This window comes from Pagrus pagrus (genome assembly GCF_965226575.1).
Source record: "Pagrus pagrus genome assembly, chromosome: 17".
Taxonomy (NCBI): Eukaryota; Metazoa; Chordata; class Actinopteri; order Spariformes; family Sparidae; genus Pagrus; species Pagrus pagrus.
The window spans coordinates 1094681-1117204 of record NC_140201.1 but is presented as its reverse complement, the minus strand read 5'-3'; the positions used below and the strand labels follow the sequence as shown (position 1 = coordinate 1117204).

At 43.3% G+C, this 22524-nt stretch overlaps 2 protein-coding genes across 2 annotated transcripts; both read left to right on the top strand.

Moving 5' to 3' along the window:
- The first annotated feature begins 1037 nt into the window (after nucleotides 1–1037).
- Nucleotides 1038–12239, top strand: LOC311273236 (uncharacterized protein). Its single transcript, XM_084380189.1, has 4 exons — nucleotides 1038–1531; nucleotides 2764–2820; nucleotides 4019–5191; nucleotides 8771–12239. The coding sequence occupies exons 1-4, from the start codon at nucleotides 1360–1362 to the stop codon at nucleotides 11824–11826; spliced, it is 4458 nt and encodes a 1485-aa protein (XP_084236315.1). The 5' UTR covers nucleotides 1038–1359; the 3' UTR covers nucleotides 11827–12239.
- A 2489-nt stretch (nucleotides 12240–14728) lies between these two features.
- LOC311273235 (uncharacterized protein) lies at nucleotides 14729–22095 on the top strand. Its single transcript, XM_084380188.1, has 4 exons — nucleotides 14729–15061; nucleotides 16106–17049; nucleotides 19355–19799; nucleotides 20847–22095. Exons 1-4 carry the CDS (start codon nucleotides 14827–14829, stop codon nucleotides 21710–21712), a joined length of 2490 nt encoding a protein of 829 aa, XP_084236314.1. The 5' UTR covers nucleotides 14729–14826; the 3' UTR covers nucleotides 21713–22095.
- The last annotated feature ends 429 nt before the right edge of the window (nucleotides 22096–22524 follow it).

The window sequence follows — 22524 nt, the reverse complement described above, 5'->3', positions numbered from 1 at the left end:
TTTCCACAGTAAACACAGGTACCTCATCCACACTATAATAATCTGCTCCTGGCTTCTTAAGTCATTTGGTATCTTTTCTATATTTGGGGCACGTCTGGTTCAGTTGAGGTGGCAGTATTGGTAGGCTGACTTGTGATTGATCTGTTGGTGGTCTCATTTGAACTCTGTTATTAGGCTAAAACAAGAGGACGTGATGAGACTTATGGACATACAGTGTGCCGATCTCAGAACATGAGACCTACAGAGTGCATAAAACACATTTACATTGATTTTTTTGCTCTTTGATTTTGATTTCGTACCTATCAGGGTAAATGACTAATCTTTGCTAATATTTATTGGGTTAAATGTAAATGCATCATTTGTTATAAACCTGTCCTGCACAATATCAGTGTGTTATTCTATTAAAAGTTCCCAAACGTCAAACCATGATCCTACCAACAGGATGCTTCCTTCTTTATGTTCAGTCGGGTAAATGTTACCTCATTCTCTCTGACACCGTTGAGCCCAGTGTTGCAGACCAGGTGACTTTGTCTCTAGATTTAGTGACTTCAGGGAAAATTATTAATACTATATTTATTGAGTCAGACCTGGTCTTTATAATGCCCATGTATTATATAAATAGCTCCAAATAAAGTAGTTTTAAGTTTTCTAAAACTTGTGTATGTATTTCATGACTCCACAGAATTTCAGCAGCTGTTGGCGATTAAAGAAGAGGTGGAGTGGAGCTCCAGTCTGGACCAGGAGGACCCACCAGAGCTGCCACATATTATAGAGGAACACTATTGCACTATTTCTCGTGGTTATAACTTGCACAAAGTAAATGTCCCCAAAATAATAAATAATAATTTTACCTCTAGTGTGAAAGCTTAACATTTCCCATCTGGAAATGCTGCTTGTGTCTTATTACATTTCATTTACAGCTAATTTATTCCTCCCATTCTTTAAAAAAAAGTGTCTTTATCTTTCTTCATGTGTTTGAGTCAGCCTGTAATTTTCACAGTTGGATTTTTATTTTGAAGTTTAGCGACTAATCTGCCCCGGAAGTGATATATTCTTTACTGCCGCTAACTTGACACTGTTGACCAAGATGGCGTCCTGCAGACACAGATCTCCGTCGTTGTGTTCAGAGTGTGTGTGAGCCGAACAGCGCTGCTCCATCAGAACCTCTGTGTGTCTGATTGACGTGTGTGAATGGACTTTGTGCTGTTCACCTTTTTCTTCTGAATGTTTCTCCTCGGACTCATCTCCCGCTAGCCTACAAAGCTACACCAGTTAGCCTAGCATGCTAGCCGTAAACAGAGCGAGTGTGTGATGGAGAGCAGACAGTGTTTGTGACGGAGTTTGTGTGAGTCAGTAAAAATGTCTAAAGTCCAAACGCTGAGAGTTTTTGTGAAGCAGCGACTGACTGCGGCTGCTGAAGAGATATTTGAGCTGTTTGAAAGAACGATAGCAGAGTACGAGGAGGAACTGAGTCGACAACGGAAACTACTGGACGCTGTTTTCAAGCCTCAGGTCCAGTTACACAGAGCAGGTTGGTTCTGCTTACTTCTTTTTCTGCTCCTGTTCTTTATACTGACGTCACAGCAGCCGCCGGTACTACAGGTGCATGTACAGGTGCATGTACAGGTGCATGTACAGGTGCATGTACAGGTGCATGTACAGGTCCATGTACAGGTGCATGTACAGGTGTTGTGCTCTCAGCTGTCTCGTTGCTTCACTCACAGATGTTGAGATGTTTTGTACTTGTTGTAAACAAATTGTAGAAACAGTCTCTCACCTGTTTTTTCTCTGAAATATCAGAAATATATTATATTATTATATATAAGATAATATCAATTCAGTGGAGATCAGTTTAATCATGATACACACTAAATCCTCTCTTTACTCCACATCACTTCCCAAATTCTCAGTTTTTCTCACTACATCACTTAAGTTAGTAAAAAACATAAAATGTAATTAATTTGAGTAATTCTGAAACCTCTGACTAATGATATCTAAACTAATCTATATATGTTCCCATCTGTCTGTTGTGTTCTCTTTAAATTTGAGCATACTTTATGTTTCATACATATTTATTTGTATTGTCCTTGTTTGATGTCCTCTATGTAACATTATTTCCACTTAAATTTGATTGTCAGTGCTACAGTTCGATTTACCTGAACTGTAAATTCTTTCTGTTTCCTGACTGTCTCACACTGTTACGTCATCACTCAGCTTGTTTGTGACGACACTTGAGTGATAGTTTGGGTCTTCTGATGTCGGGTTGTATGAGGTACCGATCTCTAGTCCGACCTGCAGCTGTTTGGCTCCCTGTGGCTTTGACATTTTACATGGAAATGAATCATGTTTTCTTTACTTTTATCATCATCACTGTTTCTGGGCTGCAGTGATTCTCACATCCTCGAACAGTAAAAATTCATAGCCTACACAGAATCGTATCAAGTTAATATCGTTGTGTTTTATTCTCAAGCCCGAGGGTTGATGCCTGTATGAGGCTGAGGATAAAAGAAGGATTACTCACACTGGAATGGACTTCAGGCAAAATAAAAGTGAAACTGTTATAAGTTTAGTTTTAATTTGGATATTGGACAGACAATCACTCTGGAGACACCGAGCAGCGTCTCTTCCTCAGCGTCCTCACTGTCGGCAGCAGGAGGACAAATTAAGTCCCTCATACAGCCCTTCATCAAAACGTCAAAGTCAATTAAAAACATGTAAAACTGAATTGATGAATGTAAAGTTTCCTCTTTCTCGTCTCAACAGGTCGGCCTCATCCCGACGCCCCACCTGAAGCCTCGCAGTCTCTGCTGACGTCACCTGGTGAGTGTTTGAGAGACGAAGGGCTGAAATAAAAAAAATAGGAACAGGACATTGAGAGAAAGCGAGAGAGAGAGAGAGAGAGAGAGAGAGAGAACACGTGCAGCTCTAAAAAATCGATATGTGGCGGGCGGCCACAAATTAATGTTTGTGTCGAAAACCTTGTGAAATTACACATTAATTTTAGATGAATGAGATGTCGACACCAGGTGACTACTGAGCCCTCTACCGTCGTAGTCATCGTGATTTAAAAGCCGCCGCCCCTCAGTGTCAGTTCTCTGCTGCGCCACGTCCTGTTTATTATCTACTTCTCAAACCTGCTCAGTTAAATGAACCCAAGACACTGGTTGATGTTACACTGGTGACCACAGGGGTGAGCTAACTTCTTCCTTACAGCAGATCTGAGGGGACACACCACCTCATTCAGCAGACATCACCCAGCCCTCAAACACACTTTAAAATAACACGATGAAAAAATTGTATGAGAGCTAGGTGACAGAGGGTTTTCTATTCTGAAGTTATTATTTTGACCTGGCAGTTTTCCTGAGAGAGGAAATGTTTATCCATCTCTGTAAAAACAGACATTTCCTTGGGTCACATATGAAAACAGTCACTGATGTTTGCTGCTCCTCCTTTCAAAACACAAAACCTTTCAGTTCTTCCTGCTGTCTACGCTGGAATAAGGAGATGACAATCACACCATGACACAGTTCATTCAGTTAGGCTCAGTTGAATTTCATTAAAAAGTAAAGCTCAACTAATGGAATATGTTTCCATACATCTGCTTAAAAACCATTAAAACCCACTTCTTATATCTGCAGAACTTGCCTGAGAAGTTTTCTTCAGTATCAAAGTGATCCACAGTTGACAGTTGTCTGTACATTCATGAGTACACTGCAGACAGGAGCTGCTAGTTCAGCTCATTTTAATGAAGATTATGTGAACAAATAAAGACTAAAACAAATGGAGCGCCTGTCATAGCTTGAGGCTCGTAGCTCGAGGCTAACTCACTGACACCAACACAAATGAATCTTCCTTCTCTCCTGTAATTCATTCAGCATCTTTGGGATACTTCAGGGTCAGTTGAAGGTTGGTGCTGATGCTGGGCTGACATGTGATTGACTCCTTGGTGGTTTCTTTAAATGTCAAGTTGGAAATGACACTTTTCTGAAGCCTGCATGTATTTTTCTCTTCTCCACAGACGTCCAGCAGCTGTTACAGAGTGAAGTAGAGGATCCTCCTGAGCAGCAGGAGAGGAGCTCCAGTCTGGACCAGGAGGACCCACCAGAGCTGCCACACATTAAAGAGGAACAGGAGGAACTCTGGACCAGTCAGGAGGGAGAGCAGCTTGGAGGGCTGGAGGAGGCTGATATCACCAAGTTCACCTTCAGTCCTGTCACTGTGAAGAGTGAAGAAGATGAGGAAGAGAAACCTCAGTCCTCACAGCTTCATCAAAAACAGACTGAAGAGATGGAAACAGCAGCTGACGGAGAGGACTGTGGAGGACCAGAACCAGACAGGACCTCAGATCCAGATAGACATTCACAACCTGAGACTTACGACAAAGCTGTGGACTCTTTTGAACCTGAGAGCAATGACTGGAAGGAGACCAGACGACCTCACGCAGGTTTAAAACCTCTGAAAAATAATAAAGTCGGTGTGAGTGCCTCAGGATGTCTCGCTGTGAAGAAACAGTTCAGCTGCTCTGAATGTGCGAAAACATTTTGCGGAAATGCGGCGCTGAAGATACACATGAGAATTCACACGGGAGAGAAACCATTCAGCTGCTCTCTGTGCAGCAAGAGGTTCACTCAGAAAGCCGGTCTGGATTATCACTGGAGAACTCACACAGGAGAGAAACCTCACAGCTGCTCCCTCTGCGGGAAATGCTTCTCACGGTACACGTATTTACAGGCTCACATGAGAACTCACACCGGGGAGAAACCCTTCAGCTGTCCGGTTTGTCATAAATGTTTCTCGTGGTATCGATATTTACAGTTACACATGAGGGCCCACACGGGGGAGAAACCCTACATCTGCAGAGCGTGTGACAAAAGATTCACCTGGTCGGCTCAACTCAAGAGACACAAGTGTGGTGTTGAGTCCTCACAGCCTCACGAGCTCTGGACCAATCAGGAGGGAGAACGGCTTCAAGCGCTGGAGGAGGCTGATGTCACCAAGTTCACCTTCACTCCTGTGGCTGAGAAGGAGGAAGATGATGAGGAAGATGAGGAGAAACCTGAGTCCTCACAGCTTCATCAAAGACAGACTGATCAGATGGAGACAGGAGGTGATGGAGAGGACTGTGGAGGACCAGAACCAGACAGGAACTTAAGTTTATCCAGCTGCAACAACGTGAAGGAAGCTGAAGGAAGTTGAATTTCTAATTTTGGTTCAAAGACCAAAACCTACATTATCATATTCATAAATGTTGTAGTCCAGGTTCAGAAGCTACACCTGTACCAATAAAGCGATAAAAAATGTGGACATGAAGCCTAATTACTTAAAAATGTGTTGAAAAGAGCTTGACCAAGAATTGCTGACTAATAAATTAATAAATGAATGCACCTTTTTATAGTTTTCCTGCTGTAATAAAGTCCTCTGGCATCACATGATCCTCATTACACTGCCTGAAAATTTAAGTTCTAAATCTTAAAGATTTTCAAATTGTTTCCTGTCTGAGCCTCGATGTCTCCACTCGAACACAAAGTGACGGGATCAGTGGTTGTATGTAAATGTATTTGATCGTCGAGCCTCGTGTTACACCGACTGTTGTTCCTCCATAAATATTCTTTGTTGACACGCCTGATGCTGCCGCCTGTCGGACTCTGAGAACGATTGACATCACATTTACTAATTAACCTACATTATCAGGCAGACTCCTCCTCAAGAGGGCTTCACCTCACAAACGTAATATAATAATAATGTGTGACAGTATACTGTGAGGATTCATGAGACTGCGACTGCAAGAAATCTTGCGGGTCAACGAAGACGCTCAGGTAGAAGTCAGACGCTGCAGGCGCCGACAGGTCGAGCTGAGTTTACTCCATCATGCCGATGAAGCTCTCTGATTGGCTGTGATGTACTTCCACTCTCATTTCTCATCATTATTTTCCACAGTGTTAACATGACTTTAAAGTAATAAATGTATTCAATGAGCACATTTCTGATATTAAAAAAGTTCATGACATTCAGGACTCCTTGTTCTTTGGTTCTGTCAAAGCTTTCAGATGTGTTTGGGCTCATTATCCTGCTGTTATTATGTAGCATACAGAAGCTACAGGTGGAGCAGGTGGGTGGAGACAGACAGGAACCTCTTAGATCCACGTGTACTACATGAAGGCACAGGTGTGCAGTTACATCTATTTTTTAAATGTTTTTAATTGTGCAACAACAGAGATGAACAGAAATGTGTAGAGGTTCGACCATTGTCAGGAGAGGAACTTAAAATAACGTTATCTTCACCTTTAGATTTGTCTGCAGATAAACAATACCAGTAACTCTGCCAACATCATCCAGTATCTGACCCGCTGCATCTCAAGAAGGAACCTTCCACCTGTTTTACCCCCTGCTGCTCATCAGAACAAGGCGCTGAAACTAAAATGAGGCTCTGAGCTGCAGTAACACTTGCGTTGCCAGATGGTCGATAATAAATGTGTTAATGCGACGATTTTGCCTTCTCTACAGTGTACGATCAATAATGATAAAAGTACCATAATGTACGATAATTTGGCCATTTTCTCACCCTTAAATAAGTCATTTCTTTTTGTCAACGCAAAATATGTAAAGTAAAGTATGGATCCAAGACAGATCCTCTTTCACATCAATCATGCTCGGTGTAGACGACGATGATTAACATGATTCAGGAGCCCGATCGTCTCGAGCTCGCCCAGGTATTTATTTCGTGGCCTTGAGTGTTGTCATGCAGAATATGAGCACGAGGGTGAACACATCATGAACACATCCTTCTACACGTAACAGATACATCAGCTTACTTGTGTTGCACTTTTATGCCAATTTGTCTTCCTTCATGTGTTTGAGTCAGCCTGTAATTTTGACAGTTATACCTTTATTGTGAAGTTTAGCGACTAATTTGCCCCGGAAGTTGTATATTCTTTACTGCCGCTAACTTGACACTGTTAACCAAGATGGCGTCCTGCAGACACAGATCTCCGTCGTTGTGTTCAGAGTGTGTGTGGGCCGAACAGCGCTGCTCCATCAGAACCTCTGTGTGTCTGATCAACGTGTGTGAATGGACTTTGTTCCGTTTTACCGGACTCATCTCCCGGTAGCTTGCAAAGCTACACGAGTTAGCTTAGCATGCTAGCTGTCAACAGAGCGACAGCAGAGTACGAGGAGGAACTGTGTCGACAACGGAAACTACTGGACGCTGTTTTCAAGCCTCAGGTCCAGTTACACAGAGCAGGTCGGTTCTGTTTACTTCTTCTTCTGTGGCGTTTATACTGACGTCACAGCAGCCGCCGGTACAACAGGAGGGCGTCTGTATTCTCAACTTTACGGTAACTTAACCGCGCTGACGCGGTTCAGTGTGTCTGCTGTCTGTGACGTAATTTTTCATACAACAATCAGCTGTTACAGTAAACAACCTGTCACAGTGTTTACTGACTGTGACGTCAGAGAGCTCCGAGGCCCCGCCCCTTCCTGTTCCCCTCATGGACCTCATTGATCAGAGCTCTGTCTGTAGTGATGCAGAGAGACAGATGATGTATTGATCCTGTTTGAATCTCACAGATGATGTTTGTCAGTTTGTCATCAGACTGTGACGTCATTATAAAGACGACACAGCCGACGGCGTCGTTAGTGACGTCGTCTCCTAACTCAAGCATTGTAGAGCGGCTCCTGTATATCAGCAGCTCACAGAACTGAACCAGAACCAGAACTGCAGTTGTCAATATGAGCAGATTTATTGTGATGTTCATCTTGTTTACGAGCTTTTCTGAGCCCAGTTGGCTCCATGTTGGTGTTGGTTCTGGTGTTGATGAGACGATGTAGTTCACTGAGCGCTTTAACACAAAACTACATGAGGTTTGACTTTAATAAAACAAACTGACAAACAGCATGTGTGATTCAAACAGGATCAGCACATCATCTGTCGCTCTTCATCACTGCCAGACAAAGCTCTGATCAATAAGGACCATGAGGGGAACAGGAAGGACTTCGGCTCAGCTGTGACGTCTAGCAAACCAACTTTAAAGTGGTGCAGCGCCACCGACTGTATTGGGGGAATTATTGGCTATAATTTGATAATTGGAAACATAAATACACAAAATTTCCTGTTATCGGGCTGATAATTATAATGCATCCCTAATATTAATAATAGTAATAATAATAATAATAGCATTAAAGGGGCAATTTGTTAGATATGTCTAGAATTTTTGCTTAAAAAGTGACCCGTCCCGTCCTGTGATAGTCTGGAAGATGCAACAGCAGTGATGTCGCCACTAAATCTAGTAAGTCAACAAAATAAACTCACAAAATGTCAAGAAAGGAAATATTTTGACACCTATTTTCCTTAAAAACAGAAAAATGCAAAAGTACACCATCTGAATACAAGTTTCTCTCTTTGACTGAACTAAGATGAGGTTAATCGCCTCGTTAACTCATCGTGAAACACACTCAGTTCAAACTGGTGCAGAGACGAAGCTTCTGGAGGAATAAACACCTGGTCAGATTCTGCTCTGACCCGAAACCTCTTTATGACGGGAGGAGAGCTCAGAGATCAGTTGGTCAGGTGTCTGAAACAATCATGAACATGAACAACAATGATTGTTAATCTTTTACAGCTTGAGCTTTCAGTGTATCTTTCGGTGCAGTACATGTTTAAACCTGAGCCTTTCACACTGTTACACTGCTAGTTAACATGAAATCACAGCTTTCCCCAATGTGTTTGAATTTCAGTGCTTCCTGCAGACGTCCAGTAGCTGTTGGTGAGTAAAGAAAAGGTTCCTCCGGAGCATCACTATGGACCGGGAGGAACCAGAGCCCCCACACATTAAAGAAGAGGAGGAGGAGCTGTGGACCAGTCAGGAGGGAGAGCAACTCCGAGGGCTGGAGGAGGCTGATATCACGGAGTTCACATTCACCGTGAAGAGTGAAGAAGATGAAGAGAAACCTCAGTCCTCACAGCTTCATCAAAGACAAACTGAACAGATAAAAACAGAAGCTGATGGAGAGGACTGTGGAGGACCAGAACCAGACTGGGACTCAGATCCAGATAGACATTTACGACCTGATACTGATAATAACAAGACTGACGACTTCTCTGAACCTGAGACTGATGACAGTGATGACTGGAAGGACAAGCGTGAACCTCAAACAGCTTCAAACTCTAAGAGGAAGAATAAAGTTGATTTAAGCTGTAAAACTGACGAGAAAACATTCAGCTGCTCCGAATGTGGTGAAAGATTCGGCCGAAAATACAATCTGACGAGACACATGAGGACTCACACAGGTGAAAAACCATTTACTTGCCCAGTTTGTAGGAAAAGTTTCACACAAGGAGGAGGTCTGAAGGAACACATGGCGAAACACACCGGGGAGAAAAGATTCAGCTGCAGCGTTTGTGACAGAAGATTCACATGGCAGTTTCAGCTCAAAAGACACAAGTGTGGTGGTGAGTCTTCACAGCCTCATGAACTGTGGACCAGTCAGGAGGGAGAGCAGCTTCCAGGGCTGGACGAGGCTGATATCATCAAGTTCACATTCACTCCTGTCACTGTGAAGAGTGAAGAAGATGATGAAGAGAAACCTCAGTCCTCACAGCTTCATCAAAGACAAAGTGAACAGATAGAGACAGAAGCTGATGGAGAGGACTGTGGAGAACCAGAACCAGACAGGAACCCGGGTTCAGATAGACTTTTACATCCTGATAGTGATGACAAAACTGAAGACTCCTCTGAAGCTGGCAGCGATGACAATGATGATGATTGGAAGGAGACCAAAGAACCTCAAACAGGTTTTAACTCTCTGAAAATGAACAAAGTCCCTGTAAGTGAAGCAGGATGTGATACTGACAACAAACCATCCAGCTGCTCTGAATGTGGGAAAGGATATAACCAGAAATCAAAGCCAAACATGAGAAATCACACAGGAGAGAAACCGTTCAGCTGCTCAGTCTGTAGTAAAAAGTTTACCAGGAAGGCAGGTCTGGACACGCACCTGAAAACTCACACAGGAGAGAAACCGTACAGCTGTCCACTCTGTAAAAAATGCTTTTCACTCTCTGCACATTTAAGGTTACACATCAGGACACACACCGGGGAGAAACCATTCAGCTGCAACATCTGTAACAAAAGATTCACTTGGCCGACTCAACTCAAAAGACACAAGTGTGACGAGTCCTCGCAGCTTCACGACCTCTCGACCAATCAGGAGGGAGAACAGCTCGAAGGAACGTTCACTCCTGTTCCTTTGAAGAGCAAAGAAGAAGAGAAACTTCAGTCGTCACAGCTTCATGAAAGACAAACTGAACTTATGAAAAAAGAAGCTGATGGAGAGGACTGTAGAGGACCAGAACCAGATGGTGACACTGAAGACCCCTCTGAACCCGAGACTGATCACATCGATGATCTGAAAGAAACCAGAAAGCCTCACACGTGTTCAAACTCTCACAAAGAAAATGTCCTTGTAAATGATGTAGAATGTAATACTGAAGAGAACCCAGTTGGCTGCTCTGAATGTGGCGCGAAACCATTTAAGTGCCCGGTCTGTGGCGCCGGACTTTCTCGTAAAACAAACTTAATCCGGCACATGACATGCCACACGGGAGAGAAACCCTACAGCTGTTCAATCTGTGAGAAAAGTTTCAGATACAGAGGATCTGTTATGAGACACATGAAAATTCACACTATGGACAAATCATTTAGAATAAGGAAGTCAGTAAGCTGCTCTGAATGTGGTAAAAGCTACAACCGAAAGGAACATCTGGTCCTACACATGAGAACCCACACAGGCGAAAAACCTTACAGCTGTTCAGTCTGTAATAAAAGTTTCACACAGAGTAAATATTTAAAGTCCCACATGAGAACGCACACAGGAGAGAAACCATTCGGTTGTTCAGTTTGTGGTAAAAGCTTTGGGCAGAAGGAACATCTGCAGTTCCATTTGAAAGGCCATTCAGGAGAAAGACCGTACAGCTGTTCTCATTGTAACAAACGTTTCTTTCGGTCGAGAGATTTACGAAGACACTCGATGACCCACACGGGGGAGAAACCATACAGCTGCAGCGTTTGTGACAAGAGATTCACCTGGTTGTATCAGTTCAAACGACACACGTGTGGTGATGAGACCTCACAGCTTAACCAACTCTCGACCAATCAAGAGGGAGAGCAGCTTCAAAGGGGAGAGGAGGCTGATATCATCAAGTTCACATTCACTCCTGATACTGTGAAGAGTGAAGATGATGATGAAGAGAAGCCTCAGTCCTCACAGCTTCACCACAGACAATCTGAACAGATGAAGACAGAAGCTGATGGAGAGGACTGTGGAGGATCAGAACCAGCCAGGAACTCAGATCCAGATCAACATTTACATCCTGATAGTGATAATAAAAACACTGGAGACTTTTCTGAACCTGAGAGTGATGACAGTGGTGACTGGAGGGACAACAAGGATAAAAACGGGGATCAAACAGGTTCAACCTCTAAGAAGAAGAATAAAGGTCATTTGAGACGTATAGCTGATGAGAAAACATTCAGCTGCTCCGAATGTGGTGAAAGATTTGGCCGTAAATACAATCTGACGAGACACATGAGGACTCACACGGGAGAAAAACCATTTACTTGCCCGGTTTGTAGGAAAAGTTTCACACAAGGAGGAGGTCTGAAGGAACACATGGTGACGCACACTGGGGAGAAAAGGTTCAGCTGCAGCGTTTGTGACAGAAGATTCATTTGGCATTATCAGCTCAAAAGACACAAATGTGATGGTGGTGAGTCCTCACAGCCTCATGGAGGGAATTCAGACTCGGTGTTAACATCTGTTGAGTGATCCGATCACAAGCGGGCAGCTTTAAACCGTCACTCAGCGTCTGAGTTACCACCTGTGATCAGATCACACTTTCCTGCTCTGGTTTGAAATCAACCCGTCCGTCACTGAGAGAAACAGACACAATGTTTTTTACACAAAGACAGAAAGAAGTTCATGTAGAACATTTGCTTAATTCATAAGAAGGTTTGACAGAGTTTATAAAGTTTTACTCACAGAACCCCTGAGGCTCAAGCAAGGATTTTTTATTCCGGTGATCCATTTTCTAAGTCTGATCTAAATTTCTTCCTCTCGTCTGTTTATGACCTATGACTGAAAATAGTTGTATTTATTATTTTATTTAATATTTTTAATTGATGTAATATTTTCAGGAAGTGTGTTTAGCAGAGCTCATAAATAAAGAAATTAATACAGGAGAAAGTTTCCCTCCTCTTGTGAGAACCTGAGTGAAATTTCTTTATTTTGACAGGAGAATTTTTTTAAGTGTTTGTTTTTGTAATACTCATTTTGACCACCAGAGGCTGAAGTGCACCACTCCCCACGTTCTGAATACATTTAAAAGCATTCATGTTTTCATGTCTATTGTGTGTTAGCAGGTTATATGTTATAAATGGTGCTAATCTGCCGTCAGTGTCACGGGTGGAATATTGTGGATTATCATTAAATCAGATCAACAGGAACATTTAATGTCCTCATTCTGGTATATGAGCCTTTTCATGTTACATCATAGTTCATGGCTGTAATGTTTACTGTCAGCTGCAGCAGTTAGAGTTCAGTACTTAAGTGTTTTCTTATGTTTTATGTTCAAAGTGCCATTGTAACACCAACAGTAGTAGTTACCAGGAGGCTCCAGCAGGGGGAGCTGCAGCTGGTGAGCTGTGTTGAGGAAACCTGGCTTCATCCTTTCAGTCATTATACACATGAAGTTCGACTCTTTTTACTGACTCGGATCTTTTACTCTCGAACAGTAAATTGAACGAATCTTTTTTTGAGTCATTTCGTTCATTTTTACAGCGGGTGGCGCTGTAGCTCTCTTGTGGGCATGGTAAAAAAGACCGCGGTTCTCAAACACTTAACACTGAAGGCAACATAGTTTGCTTCAGCTGACAAAGCATAATAAACAAAATGCCACAAGCAATTAAAACCATATGAAAACCTAGGAAAGCAAATACACACCACAATAAAGTGACTGTATCCTGTGTCCTCCCTGCCATTGTTGTTTAACAGCACGATAGTGACTAGATAGCTGTCACGTGACAAATGAACGAGAGACCGATCCGTATGAACGATCAGTAGGCCTATGCTTACTGCTCGTCACACAGTCTGAGCGGCCTGGCTGTCACGTGACAAATGAACGAGGACCTGAGGACGGACGCAGTTGAGTGAGTCGTGAACTAATCATTTCGGTTTCCTGTCCTCCTGAATGAGCTTATGCAGCTGCCATGTGGCGAGGGAAGGTACTGCATGAAAATTAACGAATCACTCACTGAGCCGACTCATTACTCCCGAGTCATAAAAAAGATTAGTTCATATTGAACGAATCGTTCACGTACGACACATCACTATATATATATACTATACACATGATGTGAGCAGAGTTTGTGTCCCTGCAGCTTTCATTCAAACACTGGAAGAAACATGAATGATTTTAGTCCTAAGATGAGTATTCACACATACAAAAAAAAACACTCACTTGGTTTCTGAGCTCATTGTAAACAGTGTGTTCAAACAGCTGCTAAATGTTGGCAGGTAAGACTTTAGCACTGTAGACACAGAAGCAGACAGGCTGGTACAGCCATGCTGCCACAAACTGACACTTTTTACAAGGAAACAAACAACTTACTGTTTTCATTTAATGCTGAATTTACAAGAAGGAGACAATGATTCAGAGTCTGTCAGAGACAGAGTTTCACTACGTTTAGAGAGTTTGTTTTAACTCAGCAACTCTTAAAATCACTACATTTGTTAAGGGAGTCTGGTGATGTTGTGGTGACTGGTTCAGTGGTTGGATCAGTTGCAACAGACGGTGTGTTCACAAACATGTCATTTAGATCACAGTGAATCAAGTGGAGATCAGACAGAGTGATCCATTCTGACTGTTGTTGTGGCTTCTTCTTCCCAGAGGACATCATTTGAACAGGCAGTCCGTTAATATGTGTGTACACGCTGCTAAACGAATGTGGTCACATGCGATCAGATCTCTCAGGACGGATGTTGATACCAGGTCTGAACAGCTTTGTGAACTTATCTTGGGTGTCAGAATCGGATGTTGATGCTAAATTCAGACGTCCTCACAGACCCTGTGAAGACGGTCCAGACAGAAGAGTTGCGAGGCTGCAGACACGAGACAGGCGGCCCAGAGAAGAGTGATCATCAGGAAGAATTATAAATCCTACACCTGAACTGCTGTTCACCAAAGAAGACACAAACCCAGTGAAAATAAGGAACAACACAGAGGAAACAACAGTTTAATGGCGGATAAATATGTAAAGTGTAAAATGATTTATTTTCATTTATGTTTGATATCATCAGTCCTCTGCTATAATCTTCTACTAAAGGAAATAAAATACTTTACCTGCAGTTAAAGTCAGACTTTTTTTCTTGTTTTTATTCAGAGTTTCTCTAAAGCATCACAAAGCTTCTCCTCAGGATGAGACTTCTTATTTTCTTTACTGTATTTAGTCAGCTGATCAAGACAGTACAGAGTAAAAAACATTCAACCTATAAAGTACAATCAAGTAAAATAGGGTTATTTCTATAAAAAATAAATATAAAACATAAAATGAGTAGGTTAATATCTTATTTACTTGGCACTGGAGGTAACAACACAAAGGGAAGTGACGACATCAAATCGAGGTTTTATTTTGACGGGAGACAGGAAGTGACACCCGGAAGTGAGTCTACTCCCTGTCGCTAGCAAAATGGCGTCGAGTCCCGTCGTTACGTTCACAGTTTCTACACACGTTAGCTTAGCATGCTAGCTGTCAACAGAGCGGGTGTGTGATGGAGAGCAGACAGTTTTTAACGGAGTGTTTCTGGAGGAAAAGTTCGTGTGAGTCAGTAAAAATGTCTAAAGTCCAAACGCTGAGAGTTTTTGTGAAGCAGCGACTGACTGCGGCTGCTGAAGAGATATTTGAGCTGTTTGAAAGAACGATAGCAGAGTACGAGGAGGAACTGAGTCGACAACGGAAACTACTGGACGCTGTTTTCAAGCCTCAGGTCCAGTTACACAGAGCAGGTTGGTTCTGTTTACTTCTTCTCACTCACAGAATATTTTCAAAGATTGAGCTCCCCCATAAAAAAGTCTCGAACGTCTTAAACTGATTTGCAGGTTGGAGACCCCTGCATGTCTGTGTGTGATGATTATGTACAGGCTGCATTCAGAAAAATATACATAAATGTATATTATTTATTTCCATAAACAAAGTGATTGGAATGCATTTCCTGGTTAGTTGGGATCCTCCGACCACGTCGTAATCCAGCCTACAGCTAACTTTACTAACACCATGTTTGAGCATAAGCTGGTTCATCCTGTACTCGGTACCAGACCACTTAGGCCAAAGGTTGATCATGGACTTGGTGGTCGTATCATTACACCAACATTACTTGCCCACTGTCATGTTGCTTTTTAAAAAATCCAAACTTAGCTTGATGATGGACGCTACAGTTACAAACTGCTCCAGTGTGTGTAGCAGCAGCGCCAGCAGCAGAGTCGCAGCACAGAGTAGCAGGAGTCACATTTCACTCGTAACATGATGAGAGTAATGACAGCTGACTGATGAGACGATGGAAGACCACTTGTTGTCAGAGCGAAGAGCTAAAGTGTCTGGAAATATGTCAGATTTAAACTCAGTGAAAACGGAGAACTTGATAACGTTAATGAGGGAGAAGGAGTTACTTACTTCACTGTGAAGTTGGAGGTTTGCTGCCTGTCGCCTGCAGCTCCTCATCAAACAGCTCCTTCTTGTTCGATACTCCCACAGACCGAATAAAACTACTGCCAGACATTTAATGTAAATGAAGGAAAGCGACTGTTATCAGTTACTAGTCTCTGTCTTTATTTAGTCTGGCACCAACGCTGCAAAGAGCACGGTGACCGAACAGCAGCCAAGAGTTTCCTGTCGTCATCCAGACAAATTATGGGATTGATGATAAATGTCCAGATGGCTACAGTCACCAGCTACAACATAGAAGAATCTGTGTATCTACAATGATCCCAAAGTGATCCAGCCTGGCTCCTGTTGTTTTTCTATAACATCTGTCTGTCTCCTTTGTCCTGCAGACGTCCAGCGGTCAGTGAGTGAAGGAGAGGTTCCCCCTGAGCAGCAGGAGTGCAGCTCCAGTCTGGACCAGGAGACACCAGAACCCCCACACATTAAAGAGGAACAGGAGGAACTCTGGACCAATCAGGAGGAGGCTGAGACCACCAGGTTCACCTTCACTCATGTCCCTGTGAAGAGTGAAGATGATGGTGATGAAGAGAAACCTCAGTCCTCACAGCTTCATCAAAGACAGTCTGAACAGATGGAGACAGAAGCTGATGGAGAGGACTGTGGAGGACCAGAAGCAGCCAGGACCTCAGATCCAGATCAACATTTACAACCTGATTCCGAAGACAAGACTGAAGACTCCTCTGAACCTGAGACTGAAGTCAGTGATGGTGACTGGGAGGAGACCAGAGAGCCTCAGTCAGATTTAAACTCTCAGATAAATAATGAAGTCACAGTCAGTGTAGGATGTAGCTCTGACAAGGAAGCATTCATCTCGTCTGACTGTGGAAGAAGATCCAGTCAAAACTCAAAGCTGATGATGCACAGGAGGATCCACACGAGAGAGAGACTGTTTCCTTGTTGTGAATGTGGTAAAAGATTTACACAAAAGGGAAATCTGACACAACACATGGCCATACACACGGGGGAGAAACCATTTGGCTGCTCTGAATGTGGTAAAAGATTTATACGAAAGAGAAGTCTGACAATCCACATGGTCATACACATGGGGGAGAAACCGTTTAGCTGCTCTGAATGTGGTAAAAGATTTACACGAAAGGGAAATCTGACACAACACATGGCCATACATACGGGGGAGAAACCGTTTAGCTGCTCTGAATGTGGTAAAAGATTTATACGAAAGGGAACTCTGAAACTACACATGGCATGTCACACAGGGGAGAAACCATTTAGCTGCTCTGAATTAGAGCATGACATTTTTCGGGAATTCCCGCGGGTCACGTGATTCCCGTGGGATTCCCGCGGGATGGGAGTCAAAGTTTTATTAATCCCGTGATTGGGACGGGATGGGAATAAAAATTAACGGGAGCGGGCAGGAGCGGGAACGCCATTAATAGATGATGATTTTCAGCCGTGTTAAACAACCAAAAGGACAGACACGTCCATTTTTGTAGTCATCTTTCAGTGAGCCAAAACTATTTTGACTTGCGTTAGAACTACACATCCAACAGTGCTTTGACTTCCGGCCGGGCCGGCCACTAAAAAACGGAGTGGGATGGGAGTGGGAGTAATTTTGAGTGGGAGCGGGATGGGAGCGGGAGGCATTCTACAGGAGTGGGACAGGATGGGATTTTTTTTTTTACTCCGGCCCGGGATTGGGATGGGATGGGATTTTTTCTCTGGGAGTGGGATGGGACGGGAGTGAAAATCCACTCCCGTGTCATGCTCTACTCTGAATGTGGTAAAGCATTCACACGAAACGCAGACCTGATACGACACATGACACGTCACACAGGGAAGAAACCGTTTAGCTGCTCTGAATGTGGTAAGAGATTTATACGAAAGGATCGCCTGAAACTACACATGACATGTCACACGGGGGAGAAACCGTTTAGCTGCTCTGAATGTGGTGAAAGATTTACACTAGAGGGTCAACTGAAACTACACATGACATGTCACACGGGGGAGAAACCGTTCAGCTGCTTTGAATGTGGTAAAGCATTCATACGAAACGCAGACCTGATACGACACATGACACGTCACACAGGGGAGAAACTGTTTGGCTGCTCTGAATGTTGCAAAAGATTTACACGAAAGGAAAGTCTGACAATCCACATGGCCATACACACAGGGGAGGGACCGTTCAGCTGCTCTGAATGTGGTAAAAGATTCAAACAAAAAGAAAATCTCACACAACACATGACTTGTCACACAGGAGAAACTGTTTAGCTGCTCTGAATGTGGTGAAAGATTTACACTAGAGGGTCAACTCAAACCACAAACGACACGTCACTTGAGAAATGAGCTGCAGTGTTTGTGACAAAACATTCACTCTGTGGTTGTCTTGTGGATAGTCGACGTCAGTCTTCGTCTCAAGAATACTTTTTGAAGGTCTACTAAGGACCACGTCTTTACTCAGTGTTGTCTCGGTATCAGACTAAGAGGACTGTGGATTTTATTAAGACCAGTTAAGACTGTGACTGCAGGGACATCACTGTATTATATAATTGTTCGATACCTTCCTTCACGTTAAAAACGTGTCAGTTAATTTCACCTTCTTAGAGTTCGTTTGCATCTGTTGCTCATAGAAAACAAAGTAGTTTTTCCTCGCATATACACAAGATATGTATCTTATGAGTACATGTATGTAATTTGTACTGTTGTTGGATGGATCCTGTATCTCGTTGTTCTCTGTACTATTGTAGATGAACCAGCCAGATTTTAATTTTTTGGATCTCTTTATTTTATGTAAAGAGAAACGAATGTTGACAGTTCAGTTCAGTGGAACTGTGGCGGCTGTTTTAACTTAAATTCTTACATATTGCACCTTTAAAGAAACAGCTGTTGGCAATGAAGCACAGAGCGAATCTGATGAAGCCACATGTGAAACATGTAGTTCTCTCTCTGTTGTTTTTATAAACTGTTAATAAAAAGTTTCATCATATTCTGGTGTGCTCTGGAATATTGATTTATCTGTTTTTGGTTCAAGGAATTAATAATTATTCTTGACTTGTTGAAAAATCTACACAAAAATGACCAGATTTTTGTATTTAAAGTCAACAGTAAAAGTACAGTAGTACTGGTTTTACAGTAACTTGACTGTCAGTGTTGGAGCTACTTTAGTTCAGTGGTTCCCAACCCAGGGGTGGGGCCCCTCCATAGGGATCCCTCGGGAAATACTTTTGAGGAAATTTCATGTAGTTCTTCCCTCCAAAGATGATAGAAGATTGTTACCCCTGTATGTTTGTACACTGTACAGTATGTATGTAATATATGTATGTATCGGTTACGTTTCCCTAGAAAGCAAAACCTGAAGGACAGGGGTCGCTGGTGGGGAAACTAACAATTCACAAAAAGGGTCAAAAGCATATTGGTCCCTTGGTGTCTAAAAGGTGGCAGGAATAAAACTCCCCACAGCCCCCACTGGTTATTTCACTTCAGAGTCTCATTACATTATCAGAGTAGCTGGGTCTCTACAGTTACGTTACTGTTAACCAAGTTTTTATCCACTCTTTGTTGAATACGTTTTGTTCCACCGGAACCATGATGAGCAAACATCGTTTCCGACGGACCTGTATTAGCGTGGGAGCTCAGGCACTTTGTTTACTTTGTTCCGGCAGTCAGTCTGTTGGCAGAGATCACTCTCTGCTCAGTCTCTCTGCGCTGCGTCGTGTTTCTGTCACCGTCGTCTTCACCTTCATCCATTCGGACTCAAAGTGTTTCGTTGTTCGGAGATTAAAACGCTTCAAATCATCGCGAGAGTTAAAACAAACATGTCGGCAGAGCAGCAGATGTGTTTCCCGCCTTCGTCTCCGCTCCCGGCCGCAGCGGTGGAGGCTCTGAGCAGCCCGCAGGCAGAGATGGAGACCCTGAGGATGTTCGTCAACGAGCGGCTGACGGCGGCGGTGGACGACATCCTGGGAGTGTTCGTGAAGACCGTGTCCCGGTACCGGGAGCACATAGACCGGCAGCAGCGACAGCTGGACAGCCTGAAGTCGGAGGAGGGCCGGTGGAGCCAGGCAGCGGGTCAGTGTTTAACACTTCTTTACTACAGAACAAAACTACAGCACAGAAATACTCATATTGTTATCGAAGATCATTAATGCCACAGTGAAAATACTATGATACCAATACTACAAGCAATTCACAACCTTACTCAAGTAAATGTAAGTATTAATTAGTATTTAAAGTAAAAGTACTGTTGTTGCAGTAAAATGTTCTTTGTGAGTGTTTTCCTGTGATATCTGATGTTTATGGGTTCATATTCCTGCTGCATTATTATGTATCAGCTGATGTTATGAGGTGACCAGATTTTAGCCCTTTAAACGCTAATTCAATTCAAATGTTCTCCACTGAAACGCCTTTTCTGGCTTAACGTTATCAAAACATGTCATCTTTTGCGTTATTTCGTTTTTAGTGTATAATTGTCACAAACATGCCTCCGCTGTTGGTTGCAGGGGAAACTCAACGTAAAGGAAGTTAATCCAATGTAAACACCCGGTGCTGCTGTGAATAAAGTTTTAATGTGCTAATGTTAATGTTAAGTTATTCATTTACTTCCAGGCCAGCGATGCATTTCACTCAGATAGGCTGTAATAAATAATACATCATGAATAAAAATTCCATGAATTTAATAGAAGTTTTTACATTGTTTTATTCAAGAAAATTCATGCCGGTTAAAAAAAATCCTGGGGACTCCTAGTAGAGGTGAGGAGTATTCAGTTGGTTGCAGTTTGTCGTGCGAGCAGTAGATGTCACTAAATCTGGACCTTTTTATCAACTCTGTCCTTCAGTTTATCAGAAAAAGCCAAATTCAGAATCACCACATTTGGAGATTCGTGGTTTTTACTAATAGGAAGAGTGTAAAACATTGTAATCTGAAAAGTAACTAAAGCTGTGAGACAAATGTAGTGGAGTATATTATAATATCACCACGTTAATGTTAATCCCTGCAGACAGTTATTGATTTCCTGTCAGTCAGTGCTGAGGGATTAGGAAACATACCCACAGTGTGATTGATTGATTGATTGATTGATTGATTGATTGATTGATTGATTTGTGTCCTCCCTGCAGTCCCTCTGCAGACGTCCTCCTGGATAAAAACGTGTCCTGATGACCAGACGAACACTCTGACCGTCCACACGGACAGTCTGGTTGAGATGGACGCCGGCACCTCGGCAGCTCAGATTAAAACTGAAGTCGGTGCTGGAGACGAGTCCGAACTGAACAGTGACTTTGATCCAGCCGCTGGTTTAGACGCAGCGAGTGACGGACAACTCCTGGCTGAACACTCTGAGACGGAAGACAGCGGAGACTACTGGAGAGAGGATGCAGGACTTTGGAGACCAGAGGAGACAGAAGACGCCGGAGGACAGAGTTCATCTCTGAGGGCGAAGGACTCCACTGATCTGTCACACCAGCCGGCGCCGCTGTTCACCTGTAAAGTTTGTGGCGAGTCCTTCCACAGGATTAGCTTCCTGCTCACTCACTCTTCAGCACATGTGAGAGACTGCGGCCTGTGTGGGAAACATCTGGAGCCGAGCGAGAACCTGAAGCTTCACCTCAGAGTCCACAGAGAGGCGTTGTTCCACTGTGGCGTGTGCGGTCAGAGCTTCACTCTGCGGGGGAACCTGCGGACGCACATGAGGATCCACTCGGGCGAACGACCGTACGGCTGCACCGTCTGCGGGAAAAGCTTCGGCAGGAGGGCGACGCTGGTGCGGCACGTCCGCAGCCACACGGGCGAGAAGCCGTTCGTCTGCACGTACTGCGGCCACGGCTTTGTGGAGAAAGGCAACTTGACGGTGCACCTGCGGACGCACACCGGCGAGAAACCGTACTGGTGCTCCGTCTGCAACAGGCGCTTCAGTCAGCTTTCCTGCTTCTACAAACACCCCTGTCAGAGAAGAGGCCTGAATACCGACTGCCCCAAAACATGACCGGGACACTGAACCTTTCAAAATAAACTTCCCTCAGGGGCTGTGAAGGCTGACACAGCCTGCTGTAGGTCTCTTATGTTGGCTTCATGGTTGGGTGTTTTCAGAGCTGCTCAGGGTCGTCTCAGTGTTAAGGCCAAGATTACTGCAGGAACATGACGACCCTTCACATCACCAAGGCTTCTGCCTTTACTTATACAGACAGGCAACACAGCAACTCATGAAGCAGGATGTGTGTTCAGCCAAACACTGCAGGGAAATATGTTGAAATACACAGGCAGTGGTTTTGTCACTCTAAAGTGCGTAACAGGCTGATGACACCTTGTGAATTCGACCAGTTGTGCAGCAGTTGAGAGCACTTAAAAAGTACATAAAATACATTAAAAGAGATGGACAGGTGCATCAGATAATATTAAAGTCAAGATTTAAAACATGTAGCAGTTAATCAGCCAGAATCTGAGGCTCAATAGTATTGAAAGCAGAAGAAAACCAGTACAGTACCAAGTGCATGTCAGTATCAAGGTGCTGATAGAGACAGCTGAGTAAAGTGTTGGTTTCATCGGTTGTTTGACTTTAAAGAATATTAACACCACTTTTTTCCAAACATCAGCACTCACTTATCAAACAGAACATTAATCAATTTTCTAACAGGAAGTTGCATATCACACATTAGGTCTGAGTGCCAGGTAGAGCGTCATAGTTAGAAGCAAAAGGCCACTGACAAGCTACTGTGTTGTGTTGCCAGGTTACAGGTTTTAAGGTGTTTTGCTTCCAGTTGAACTTTGCTGTTTGCTGTTCTCCCGTCAGAAAAAAAT

What these genes read in the sequence shown, in the direction of transcription:
- LOC311273236 (XM_084380189.1), top strand. Translation starts at nt 1,360, where the DNA reads ATGTCTAAAGTCCAAACGCTGAGAGTTTTTGTGAAGCAGCGACTGACT. An exon ending in GGTCCAGTTACACAGAGCAG is followed by an intron (nt 1,532 to 2,763) that starts GTTGGTTCTGCT and finishes TCGTCTCAACAG; the next exon opens with GTCGGCCTCATCCCGACGCC. An exon ending in GTCTCTGCTGACGTCACCTG is followed by an intron (nt 2,821 to 4,018) that starts GTGAGTGTTTGA and finishes TCTTCTCCACAG; the next exon opens with ACGTCCAGCAGCTGTTACAG.
- LOC311273235 (XM_084380188.1), top strand. Translation starts at nt 14,827, where the DNA reads ATGGAGAGCAGACAGTTTTTAACGGAGTGTTTCTGGAGGAAAAGTTCG. An exon ending in TTTTTCGGGAATTCCCGCGG is followed by an intron (nt 17,050 to 19,354) that starts GTCACGTGATTC and finishes GACCTGTATTAG; the next exon opens with CGTGGGAGCTCAGGCACTTT. An exon ending in CCGGTGGAGCCAGGCAGCGG is followed by an intron (nt 19,800 to 20,846) that starts GTCAGTGTTTAA and finishes TCCTCCCTGCAG; the next exon opens with TCCCTCTGCAGACGTCCTCC.